The 13,691-nt window shown below is 40.6% G+C and overlaps 1 protein-coding gene and 1 non-coding gene across 2 annotated transcripts; both read left to right on the top strand.

The window, feature by feature from the left end:
- Positions 1-370: 370 nt before the first annotated feature.
- Positions 371-12,673, top strand: LOC109868508 (DTW domain-containing protein 2). Its single transcript, XM_020458116.2, has 6 exons — positions 371-622; positions 2,798-2,888; positions 4,828-4,922; positions 5,409-5,631; positions 8,776-8,907; positions 12,246-12,673. Exons 1-6 carry the CDS (start codon positions 432-434, stop codon positions 12,423-12,425), a joined length of 912 nt encoding a protein of 303 aa, XP_020313705.1. The 5' UTR covers positions 371-431; the 3' UTR covers positions 12,426-12,673.
- A 760-nt stretch (positions 12,674-13,433) lies between these two features.
- Positions 13,434-13,504, top strand: trnag-ccc (transfer RNA glycine (anticodon CCC)). The gene has a single exon. It is a non-coding gene; the product is annotated as a tRNA-Gly (tRNA).
- The last annotated feature ends 187 nt before the right edge of the window (positions 13,505-13,691 follow it).

A 13,691-nucleotide genomic window follows, 5' to 3' on the forward strand; every position in this document is an offset into this window, starting at 1 on the left:
GGTCATTGTAATGGCTGGAATGGAATCAATGGAATGGTACCAAACAAATCAAACAGATGGAAACAACGCATTGACTTCATTCCATTGGTTCCAATACAGTCATTGCAATGAGCCCGTCTTCCTATAGCTCCTCCCACCAGCCTCCACTGATATACACTGATTGCATTGGGGGCATTTAATTAACCTTGGAACCTGTTTAAAAACCCACATTTAATGCAAATGTGAACGAAAATGAATTTATGAACAAATATGAATCATTGTTAATTTTTAGACAATTATTTTTCATACATATGAATAAATACAGGTTAATGACACATTCCTACTATTACGTGGTGGACTTTTATTTAGAAAATGTCCGAAATTCCGTAACCCGGAAGTACTTCTGGTGTTACTGACGAGAAGCTGATACGGATTTCCCTTCATTTTTTTTCATGTTCCATACATTTGTAATGGACACAACATGCCAAAGTCTCTCAAATCTTTCCCTAAACCACCCTCTTGCTCCAGTTGAATATGCCAATTGTGGCAGCTCTTCTTCGCAAGATGACGAAGACGGCTTTGGGGATCTGCTATCTCTGCCTGTAGATGTCTGCGAGAGACGACCCACATGTTTACGATGTTGGTAAGTTCAGTGGGAGCACCGCCACAAAATATACAAGTTACCAGTATCTTTGCCACCACCATTGATTGATAGTATGTGAATGTAAGCTTTAAATAGTCTAATATTTAAGATTAGCTAGTTACTGTAATGGACCATCACATATCCAGTTACAATTCTGTAGCTACAGCTGGGCTGTATTGATTACACGAATTCATGCCAAACGCAACAGTTTGGATTAATGATTAGACCCGTGGTACCCTGTTGGAGCCTTGGAGGCAACCCGCCTAAGAGAAAGCTAGCTACATGAAGATATTCATTCTCTCCATGAACTATTCTGCTGCTTCTAACGAGACGATATGTAGAAGGATTCCCTCGCGAGGCTAGGGGTAGACTACTTCTCAAATAGTACAGTGCTTCATTCATTATGCCCAGGGTTGGGTAGGTTACTTTCTAAATGTAATCCGTTACAGTTACTAGTTACCTGTCCAAAATTGTAATCAGTGACGTAACTTTTAGAATACCCCAAACGCAGTAACTTAATCTGATTATATTCATTTACTTTTAGATTACTTTCCCCTTAAGAGGCATTAGAAGGCACAAATGTATGTTATCAATTGAACGACATCTATTGCAGGATAAATCTATGTCAAAGTTTACATAGCTGGCCATATATGGATGTAAAATGTTACTTTATGGGTTGGCTATGTAGGCTTCTTCTAACCCATTGCTTTCTACTACATATAATAATATGATTAAATTATATCTTTACATTAAAAACCGAAGTCTATCAGAATTCCAGTCATTCCAATAAATGTTATACCCCTTGATCTTCAAGAATAGGACTTGGAAATATGGAAGTATAAATTAGCCAAATTATTTTACCTGAGTATGACCCCAAAACTAAGGACATATTAGCCAGTCCAACATGGAGGAAAGATTGGACTCATTGAATGGTTTTTCTTATTTTTTTTCAATGAGTAGGTGTATCCAAACTTTGGACTGGTAGTGTATATTTAATATTTATGAATCCCAAAATGGATGTAGCAACTACAGCTTGTCCCTTTTTAAGTCTATCAAAAGTGTGCAAGTTTGAGCATGTGTCCATTAGGCCTATGGATTTATTTTATTAGCATAAATTAGATTGATCAATAAAAGCCCCACTTTTTATTCCATAGGCTTGGATCCGCATTATGCAGCTGTTGCAAGAGCGCATTTTTAATTCGCTGTCCACTGGTTTCAAAAACAATGATTGATAGATAGTTTAAACGTATCGAATTCAACCATTATTGGGTTCAAATACATATTTAGGTTTGTGAACAGCCACCTACAACAACCACAATCCGTAAGGCGCAAATAGCTAAATGAGAAAGCAGCAGTGTGATTCACATCAATGTGCTCTGTAGATATCAATAAGTGATATGTGTATGGCCGTAGACGACACCACTACTGTCATCCTTACCTCCAAGCGTTTATTCAAGTTGAATAATCTTTGGATGCCGACTGCAGTCACACCATTGGAAGACATAGCTTGGACTGTAGCCTACAAAAGCATAATCCTGCTCTTTTCCCGCAATCCATCAAATACATTTGGTGTGTCATCATAGTGGTCTCTGACTTGTGTTCAGACTTGCTCAGGTGGAACAAACTTAAACTTGCGCCTTTTTTCAATGCTGATTTGAATGTCATTTAGAAAACAGATTTTTTTGCGCAAACATCCTTTCGGAATTGAAAACTAATCCTCAAAGTAATCATCTAGTTTTTCAAAAGTATTGGTAATCTGATTACAGTATTTTTTTCTGGTAAGGGATTACAGTTACCATTTTTTGTAATACGTTACTCCCCAACCCTGATTATGTATTTGCAACGGATACCATTTGCCAGACTCAACAGGAAGCAAACGGGGAGGGACCTACCTGAACTTGTCCAATACAAAACTCAAGTTTTTGTTGCAAAACCTTTTCCGTTTGGATGAAACATTTTGGAACAGAATCAGCGTAATGAATACCACCCCAGTACTGAGTCCTTTATCTGCACACTGATTTGTGGCCATGTTAAAGCACATTCTCAGTAGTCATCCACCATAATTATACCTTTCACCTCTCCCTGGCAGTCACATATAAAGGTATGCGATGAGGAAGGTAGTTATTTAAGACTGTTTGGGAGACATCTTCACCCTCTCCTCTTCTCTCCAAACAGCCGTCCCCAGAAGGTGTGTCTCTGCCCGTTCCTGCCAGTCCACCCCCTGGAGGTCTCCACGTGTCTGTACATCGTACAGCATCCTGCAGAGGTGGGGTGTGTGTGTGTGTGGGGGGGGGGGGGGGGGGGGGTCGATCCATATAATTTCAATCACTTTCTGACTGCGCCCCTTTTGATTTGACCGAAACCACCCTGTATTCAAGAGTATGCTGTGTCTCAACTGATGGCAGGCACAACACAAACACAACATAAACACCTCAGATTATGTCAAATAGGGTCTGAGCTACAACATACAAAACAGTTCAAAAGTTTGGGGTCACTTAGAAATGTCCTTGTTTTTTAAAGAAAAGCCCCCAAAAATTGCCCATTAAAATAACATAAAACTGATCAGAAGTACAGTGTAGATATTGTTAATGTTGTAAATGACTATTGTAGCTGGAAACGGCAGAGTAATAAAAAAAAATGAATATCTACATAGGCATACAGAGGCCCATTATCAGCAACCATCACTCCTGTGTTCCAATGGCACGTTGTTAGCTAATCCAAGTTTATCATTTTAAAAGGCTAATTGATCATTAGAAAACCCTTTTGCAATTATGTTAACACAGCTAAAAACTTTTGTTCTGATTAAAGAAGCAATAAAACTGGCCTTCTTTAGACTAGTTGAGTATCTGGAGCATCAGCATTTGTGGATTCAATTACAGGCTCAAAATGGCCAGAAACAAAGCATTTTCTTCTGAAACTCATCAGTCAATTCTTGTTCTGAGAAATGAAGGCTATTCCATGTGAGAAATTGCCAAGAAACTGAAGATCACTTTCAACGCTGTGTACTACTCCCTTCACAGAACAACACAAACTGGCTCTAACCAGAGTAGAAAGAGGAGTGGGAGGCCCCGGTGCACAACTGAGCAAGGGGACAAGTACATTAGTGTCTAGTTTGAGAAACAGTCGCCTCACAAGTCCTCAGCTGGCGGCTACATTAAATAGTATCCGCAAAACACCAGACTCAACGTCAACCGCAAAGAGGAGACTGGCCTTCTATGCTGGCCTTCTAGGCAGAGTAGCAAAGAAAAAGCCATCTCAGACTGGCCAATGAAAAGAAAAGATTAAGATGGGCAAAATAACACAGACACTGGACAGAAAACTCTGCCAAGAAGGCCAGCATCCTGGAGTCGGCTCTTCACTTACTTACATGTGGTCGGCGGTTGTGGGACCGGTTCGACGTACTGCCAAATTCTCTAAAATGATGTTAGAGGCGACTTATGGTAGATAAATAAGTATTTAATTATCTGGCAACATCTCTGGTGGACATTCTTGCAGTCAGCATGCCAATTGCATGCTTCTTCAACTTGAGACATTTGTAGCATTGTGTTGTGACAAGAACGGCACAATTTAAGAGTGGCCATTTGATGTCCCCAGCACAAGGTGCACATGTGTAATGATCATGCTGTTTAATCAGCTTCTTGGTATGTCACACCTGTCGATGGATTGTTTTAGCAAAGGAGAAATGCTCACTAACAGGGATCTAAACAAATTTGTGCACTCAATTTGAGAGAAATAAGCTTTTTGTGAGTATGGAACATTTCTCAGTTCTTTTATCTCATGAAACATAGGACCAACACTATATGTTTCGTTTATATTTTTGTTCAGTGTATATCAAACTCAACCATTTTTCTAATCGGCGATGAAGACATGGCTGTCTCATGGTAGGTGGAGTAGACAAAATGGGTCAACTTTCTGCCCCTCAATGTTTTGGCATTCAGGTCCAAAAAGTCACTTTCTGACCACTTCTACCATGGGCAAGAATGTATGGAAGGTTTCGTTCAAATCACAAGGGGTCCATTAATAAAGTGATTCAAATCCTATGGAACGACTCACTCACAACCCTGAGTTTAGCCCTTGAGTAATGCCGCAAACTGCTTCAGGGTTACTGCTCTGCAGCTGACCCTATGCTCCTCCGATCCAGTGTGTGTGGTTGGGTACTGTGTCAGTAAAAATAACAATGGAAATTATTTTCTCTGTGTGTTCAGGAGAGTCGAGCGCTTCGTACCGTCCCTCTCCTTGCTGCGTGTTTGCCCCCAGGAAAATGCAAGGTCTTGGTGGGAAGGAGATTCAATGAAGAGAGGTAAACATTTATCTTTATGTTGATCCGATACTGAGTATTACACGTACTGTCACGCCCTAACCTGGGTATTCTTTGTTTTCTTTATTGTTTTGGTTAGGTCAGGGTGTGACATGGGTGATGTATGTGTTTTTGTACTGTCTAGGGGTTTTGTGGGTTAATGGGGTTGTTTATGATCTAGGTGTTTATATATGTCTATGGTTGCCTAGATTGGTTCTCAATTAGAGGCAGGTGTTTATCGTTGTCTCTGATTGGGAACCATATTTAGGCAGCCATCTTCTTTGGGTATTTCGTGGGTTATTATCTATGTCTAGTTGCCTGTATATAGCTTCACGTTCGTTTTGTTATTTTGTATTGTTTGTTTAAGTGTTCTTCGTCTTATTAAAGAAGATGTATTCATATCACACTGTGCCTTGGTCTCCTCCATACGACGAATGTGACACGTACACCATTCTCTCTAAATATGTTGCATCGCTCTCTGCCTTACAGGAACCCAGAGCTGGCTGCAGTGTGTCGAGACAGCAGAACCCTGATACTGTACCCGGGACCAGATGCTCAGAACCTGGAGGAGCTAGTCCAGAAACAAGACCAGGACAGGATGGGAGAGCAATTTGTGAGGGCAGTGGGACCCAATGTCATCATCATCGATGGCACCTGGAGCCAGGCAAAAGATATGTTCCTCAGAAACACCCTGCTCCACCAGCCCAAACAGGTGGAACAGCTATTCTTCAACAGGGCACAATACAGTGCCTTGCGAAAGGATTCATCCCCCTTGGAGCACTTTTTCTATTTTGTTGCATTACAACCTGTCATTTAAATGAAATTTTATTTGGATTTCATGTAATGGACATACACAAAATAGTCCAAATTGGTGAAGTGAAATGAAAAGAATTACTTTTTTTATTTTTTATGTAAAAACAGAAAAGTGGTGCGTGCATACAGTGGGGCAACCCACCAATTGTGCCAGTTCTCCTGCTTAAAAAGATGAGAGGCCTGTAATTTTCATCATAGGTACACTTCAACTATGACAGACAAAATGAGAAAAAAAATCCTGAAAATCACATTGTAGGATTTTTTATGAATTTATTTGCAAATTATGGCGGAAAATAAGTATTTGGTCACCTACAAACAAGCAAGATTTCTGGCTCTCACAGACCTGTAACTTCTTCTTTAAGAGGCTCCTCTGTCCTCCACTCGTTACCTGTATTAATGGCACCTGTTTGAACTTGTTATCAGTATAAAAGACACCTGTCCACAACCTCAAACAGTCACACTCCAAACTCCACTATGGCCAAGACCAAAGAGCTGTCAAAGGACACCAGAAACAAAATTGTAGACCTGTACCAGGTTGGGAAGACTGAATCTGCAATAGGTAAGCAGCTTGGTTTGAAGAAATCAACTGTGGGAGCAATTATTAGGCAATGGAAGACATACAAGACCACTGATAATCTCCCTCGATCTGGGGCTCGACGCAAGATCTCACCCCGTGGGGTCAAAATGATCACAAGAATGGTGAGCAAAAAAATCCCAGAACCACATGGGGGGACCTAGTGAATGACCTGCAGAGAGCTGGGACCAAAGTAACAAAGCCTACCATCAGTAACACACTACGCCGCCAGGGACTCAAATCCTGCAGTGCCAGATATATGTCCAGGCCCGTCTGAAGTTTGCTAGAGAGCATTTGGATGATCCAGAAGAAGATTGGGAGAATGTCATATGGTCAGATGAAACCAAAATATAACTTTTTGGTAAAAACTCAACTCGTTGTGTTTGGAGGACAAAGAATGCTGAGTTGCATCCAAGGAACACCATACCTACTGTGAAGCATGGGGGTGGAAACATCATGCTTTGGGGCTGTTTTTCTGCAAAGGGACCAGGACGACTGATCCGTGTAAAGGAAAGAATGAATGGGGCCATGTATCGTGAGATTTTGAGTGAAAACCTCCTTCCATCAGCAAGGGCATTGAAGATGAAACGTGGCTGGGTCTTTCAGCATGACAATGATCCCAAACACACCGCCCGGGCAATGAAGGAGTGGCTTCGTAGAAGCATTTCATGGTCTTGGAGTGGCCTAGCCAGTCTCCAGATCTCAACCCCATAGAAAATCTTTGGAGGGAGTTGAAAGTCCGTGTTGCCTAGCAACAGCCCCAAAGCATTACTGCTCTAGAGCAACAGTGTGTGAAAACCTTGTGAAGACTTACAGAAAACGTTTGACCTCTGTCATTGCCAACAAAGGGTATATAACAAAGTTTTGAGAAACTTTTGTTATTGACCAAATACTTATTTTCCACCATAATTTGCAAATAAATTCATTAAAAATCCTAGAATGTGATTTTCTGAATGACCCCCCCCCCCCCCCCCCCCATTTTGTCTGTCATAGTTGAAGTGTACCTATGATGAAAATTACAGGCCTCACTCATCTTTTTAAGTGGGAGAACTTGCACAATTGGTGGCTGACTAAATACTTTTTTGCCCCACTGTATGTATTCTTCCCCTTTGCTATGAAGCCCCCAAATAAGATCTGGTGCAATCAATTACCTACAGCAGTCACATAATTAGTTAAATGTACACCTGTGTGCAATCTAAGTGTCACATGATCTGTTACATTATCTCAGTATATATACACCTGTTCTGAAAGGCCCCAGAGTCCACAACACCACTAAGCAAGGGGCACCACCAAGCAAGCGGCACCATAAAGACCAAGGAGCTCGCCAAACAGGTCAGGGATAAACTTGTGGAGAAGTACAGATCCGGGTTGGATTATAAAAAAAATATCTGAAACTTTCAACATCCCGCGGAGCACCATTAAATCCATATTTAAAAAATTGAAAGAATATGGCACCAGCCTGCCAAGAGAGGGCCTAACACCAAAACTGACGGACCAGGCAAGGAGGGTATTATTCAGAGAGGCAACAAAGAGACCAAAGATAACACTGAAGGAGCTGCAAAGATTGGAGTATTTGTCCATAGGACCACTTAAGCCGTACACTCCACAGATCTGGTCTTTACGGAAGTGGCCAGAAAAAAGCCATTGCTTAAATAAAAAAATAAGTCAGTTTGGTGTATGCCAAAAGGCATCTGGGAGACTCCCCAAATATATGGAAGACAGTACTCTGCTCAGATGAGTCTAAAATTGAGATTTTTGGTCATCAAGAAAAACACTGTCTGGCACAAACCCAACACCCTCTCATCAACCCGAGAACAAAATCCCCACAGTGAAGCATGGTGGTGGCAGCATCATGCTGTGGGGATGTTTTTAATCCGCAGGGACTGGGAAACTGGTCAGAATGAAAGGAATGATGGCGCTAAATACAGAGAAATTCTTGAGGGAAACCTTTTCCAGTCTCCCAGAGATTTGAGACTGGGATGGAGGTTCACCTTCCAGCAGGACAATGACCCTAAGCATACTGCTGAAACAACACGCAAGTGGTTTAAGGGGAAACCTATAAATGTCTTGGAATGGCCTAGTCAAAGCCCAGACCTCGATCCAATTGAGAATCTGTGGTATGACTTTTAAAGATTGCTGTACAACAGGGGAACCCATCCAGCTTGAAGGAGCTGGAGCAGTTTTGTCTTGAAGAATGGGCAAAGATCCCATTGACTAGATGTGCTACGCTTATAGAAACACCCCAAGATACTCGCAGCTATAATAAATGGGGTGAATACTTTCGCAAGTCACTGTAGATTGAGTATAATGGAACCAGGTTTCTTTACACCAGGGGTGTATTGATTAAGTACAATAAAGCCAATGCAATAGTCCCAAAAGTGCAAACTACAAGCCAAATCAAGGGCTTTCAAGTGTATGGTCTGGTTATTTTTATTGTTGAAATGGAGTCTGCTACGTTGTGTATTTCAGGTACAGCTGAGCAGGAGTGAGCAGACTAGCCAGTATGTGATCCGTTCTCAGCCATCTAACATCTGCCTGTCCACCCTGGAGTGTGCTGCTGTCACCCTGTCCATCCTAGAGAGGAACGAAGCAATACAGGAGGTGGGTAGCATATAGACCTATACTGTACGTGACATGACAATCATATATATATATATATATACATATACAGACAATCATACTTGTTCTACAAATCTAATTTTATTGGTCACATATGCATGGTTAGCAGATGTTATTGCGAGTGTAGCGTTCTAGTTTTGACAGTGCAGCAATATCTAACATGTAATCTAACAATTCCACAACAACTACCTAATACGCACATCGAAGTTTTTCACAATTCCTGACATTTTAATCCTAGTAAAAATTCCCTGTATAGGTCAGTTAGGATCACCACTTTATTTTAATAAGGTGAAATGTCAGAATAATAGTAGAAAGAATGATTTATTTCAGCTATTATTTCTTTCATCACATTCCCAGTGGGTCAGAAGTTTACATACACTCAATTAATATTTGGTAGCATTGCCTTTAAATTGTTTAACTGGGTCAAACATTTCAGGTAGCCTTCCACAAGCTTCCCACAATAAGTTGGGTGAATTTTGGCCCATTCCTCCTGACAGAGCTGGTGTAACTGAGTCAGGTTGGTAGGCCTGACATTGTCTATGGGATTGAGGTCAGGGCTTTGTGATGGCCACTCCAATACCTTGACTTTGTTGTCCTTAAGCCATTTTGCCACAACTTTGGAAGTTTGCTTGGGGTCATTGTCCATTTGGAAGACCCATTTGCGACCAAGCTTTAACTTCCTGACTGATGTCTTGAGATGTTGCTTCAATATATACACATAATTTTCCTTTCTCGTGATACCATCTATTTTGTGAAGTGCACCAGTCCCTCCTGCAGCAAAGCACCCCCACAACATGATGCTGCCACCCCCGTGCTTCATGGTTGGGATGGTGTTCTTGGCTTGCAATCTTCCCCCTTTTTCCTCCAAACATACCGATGGTCATTATGGCCAAACAGTTCTATTTTTGTTTCATCAGACCAGAGGACATTTCTCTAGAAAGTATAATCTTTGTCCCCATGTGCGGTTCCAAGCCATAGTCTGGCTTTTTTTATGGTGGTTTTGGAGCAGTGGCTTCTTCCTTGCTGAGCCGCCTTTCAGGTTGTCGATATAGGACTCGTTTTACTGTGGATATAGATACTCTTGTACCTGTTTCCTCCAGCATTTTCACAAGGTCCTTTGTTGTTCTGGGATTGATTTTCACTTTTCGCACCAAAGTATGTTAATCTCTAGGAGACAGAACGCGTCTCCTTCCTGAGCAGTATGACGGCTGTGTGGTCCCATGGTATTTATACTTGCATACTATTGTTTGTACAGATGAACGTGGTACATTCAGACGTTTGGAAATTGCTCCCAAGAATTAACCAGACTTGTGGAGGTATACAATTTTTTTCGATTTCTTTTGATTTTTCCATGATGTCAAGCAAAGAGGCACTGAGTTTGAAGGTAATCTATCCACAGGTACACCTCCAATTGACTCAAATGATGTCAATTAGCCTATTAGAAGCTTCTAAAGCCATGACATCATTTTCTGGAATTTTCCAAGCTGTTTAAAGGCACAGTCAACTTAGTGTATGTAAACTTCTGACCCACTGGATTTGTGATACAGTGAAATAATCTGTCAGTAAGCAATTGTTGAACAAATTACTTGTGTCATGCACAAAGTAGATGTCCTAACCGACTTGCCTGAACTATAGTTTGTTAACAAGAAATTTGTGGTATGGTTGAAAAACAAGTTTTAATGATTCCAACTTCAACTGTGCGTCTCGTGTCTGAGACGTTGAATTGCGACTCCACTTTGTCTCTATACTGACATTTCGCTTGTTCAATTGTCTTGTGGAGGGAATTACTACTCTGTTTGTATTCAGCCATATTCCCAGTCACCTTTCCATGGTTATATGCGGAGGTTCAGTTTTCAGTTTTGCAGGAATGCCACCATCTATCCACGGTTGTTGCTTAGGGTAGGTTTTAAGTTACTGTAGGTACAACATCTCCTATACACTTCCTTATAAACTCACTCATTGAATCGGCATATACGTCAATATTATTCTCTGAGGCTACCCGGGAACATGTTCCGGTCCGCGTGATCAAAACAATATTTAAGCATGGATTCTCATTGGTCAGACCAGCATTGAATAGTCCTTAGCATGGGTACATCCTGTTTGTGTTTCTTCCTATAGGATGGGAGGCGCAAAATGGAGTCGTGGTTGGATTTGCCAAAGGGAGGGCGGGGGAGGGCCTTTTATGCATTGCTGAAGTTAGAGTAGCATTGATCCAGTGTTTTACCAGCGCGGGTGCTACAGTCAATATGCTGATAGAATTTAGGTAGCCTTGTTCTCAAATGTGCTTTGTTAACATCCCCAGCTACAATAAATGGGCCTCAAGATATATGGTTTCCAGTTTGCATAATAGACAACATCCATTTCTATCTGTACTTTCTATAACGTCTCACGACTTCTACCCTCCTTACCCTCTTGAGCAGTGTTGTGGGTAATGTATTATAAAGCAACGTGTTACAGTAATAATATAATTTTTTATAGTAACCAGTAATGTAATGGAGTTACTGCTCCAATTTGAGTAATAACTTTATAGTTTTTGATCAAATAAATTGATTGTTACTTTTGTCATCATTCCCATACTATTTAGTTATTGATCCAAGTAAATATTTGTGATTATTATTCCCTCTCTAATGGTGCTATATATATATATATATTTTTTTTTTTTAAACAAATTTGTTTTTGTTCTCAGTCTCACTAAGTTCCTGTTTATGCACGCACTACTACTAACTGCTTTAATGAGAGAGAGATGAAAAATGACAGAAGCGTCTTAAACATTGACTTTCTCAACATGGAAGTACTCTGCAAAGGCAACACAAAGACCCCCGATACCTGACTGCTGCTGAAGATGTCTGTAGGCCTACCCCATTCAAACAACCAAGGCTTGATTTGAATCATTCAGGAGGACAGGGTGTAGAATTAGGGAGAGCTGAACAAGCTTTTAGCTGGGTATGTAGTAAGATGAAATGCTGCCCTTATCCATGGTAGAATCTGTCATTATTAAGGTACTTGTTTTGGTGTATCGGCCTACTTAACGCAACGTTGTTTACATTTAGTGAGGACGTGCAACATTTTGGTGTGTAACGCAAAAAGTAAAAAAATAAGTAGTGTAACAAATTACTTTTCCCAATGAGTAATAAGTGAAGTAATTAGTTATTGTTGAAAGAAGTAACGCGTAATGAATAATACATTACTTTTTGTGAGTAAAGACCCAAATACTGCTCCTGAGCATAAGGCCGCTACAGACCCACACCATGATGGCGGATGGCCCTTTGCAGCAATCTGCCTGTACGTGACTGGACATTTCATCTTCCTGTCCCTTCCAGGTTCTGTTGAAGCCTCTGCAGGCACTGTGCTCTTTCCAGCTGCAGCATGGGGCCCTGGTACACCACAGCAAGGAACACCTGATACGACACGGCATTTACGACAAACAAATGCCCACGAACAAACGCAAGATCAAGAGAATGGAGAATCTTATTACTAACCAGCACATCTGCCCTAGATGAGGGACTACTAGGTTGTTTATGAAATAAAAGAACACTCTGGCCTATCCTCATATAGGACACTACTTTTGACCTGAGTGCAATTTGGATTAATCAACATTTCTTCCACCTTACCCAGATGTGTACAGAGCACTGAAAAACAGACCCCTGGGTCAGTGTGGCTACCCACTATATTTCCAATCCAATGTGTGGTTATTTCAAATGGTCTTATTTGTTTTTATACATGTGTTGAAATAAATAAGTAAATTGTCTGCTGTCTAATTTGATTATGCAGGACTTGATGGTATGGTGCATAGTGGTGGGGAAAAGTACCCAGTTGTCATACTTGAGTAAAGTAAAGATACCTTAATAGAAAATGACTAATGTGAAATACCACTAGAGTAAAAGTCTGAAATTATTTAGTTTGAAATGTAATTGCAAAAATATACTAAGCATCAAAAGTTTAAATATGTTTTACATTCCTTATATTAAGCAAATCAGACCGCACGATTCTCTTGTTTCTATTTTATTCACGGATAGTTGGGGCACACAATAACACTCAGACATTTACGTTTGTGTTTAGTGAGTCCGCCAGATCAGCTGTAGAAGAGATGACCAGGGATATTCTCTTCATACATATGTGAATGTTCCTGTCCTGCTAAGCATTCTACGTGTAAACATGTACTTTTGGGTGTCAGGGAAAATGTATGGAGTAAAAAGTACATTATTCTATTTAGGATTGTAGAGGGGTAAAAGTTGTCAATATGAATAGTAAAGTACAGATACCCTCAAAAAAATACAAGTAATGTATTTATTAACCTTTATTTAACTAGGCAAGTCACGTTACTGAAGTAGTTTACACCATTGATGGTGCATATAACTTCAGTGATTACACCTGAACCATCTTTGTTCTAACACAGCCTCGTTCAAAATCATTGACAAGAGGAACACATTTTAATAAATGTAAAATTGCAGTCGAAGTGATGTTATTACGATAAGGGTAAAATACCCATATTATCCTCGCTTTTTAACGCGCCGCTGGTGTAGTGGTATCATGCAAGATTCCCATTCTTGCGACCCGGGTTCGATTCCCGGGCGGCGCACGTATTTTGTTACATTCTATCACAATTTTCTCCTACATTTTACATAGGCATACAAATAAATATCCAACATGCCATACATAGCACAAATCATATGTTACTGTTACTCAATCGTTGCATACAAGTCTTATTTTGGTCATCGCGCCGTCCTGCCAGTACTTTCACAAAAGCCACAGTGCGCATGCGATGC

This window comes from Oncorhynchus kisutch, linkage group LG23 (genome assembly GCF_002021735.2).
Source record: "Oncorhynchus kisutch isolate 150728-3 linkage group LG23, Okis_V2, whole genome shotgun sequence".
In the NCBI taxonomy this organism is placed as follows: Eukaryota; Metazoa; Chordata; class Actinopteri; order Salmoniformes; family Salmonidae; genus Oncorhynchus; species Oncorhynchus kisutch.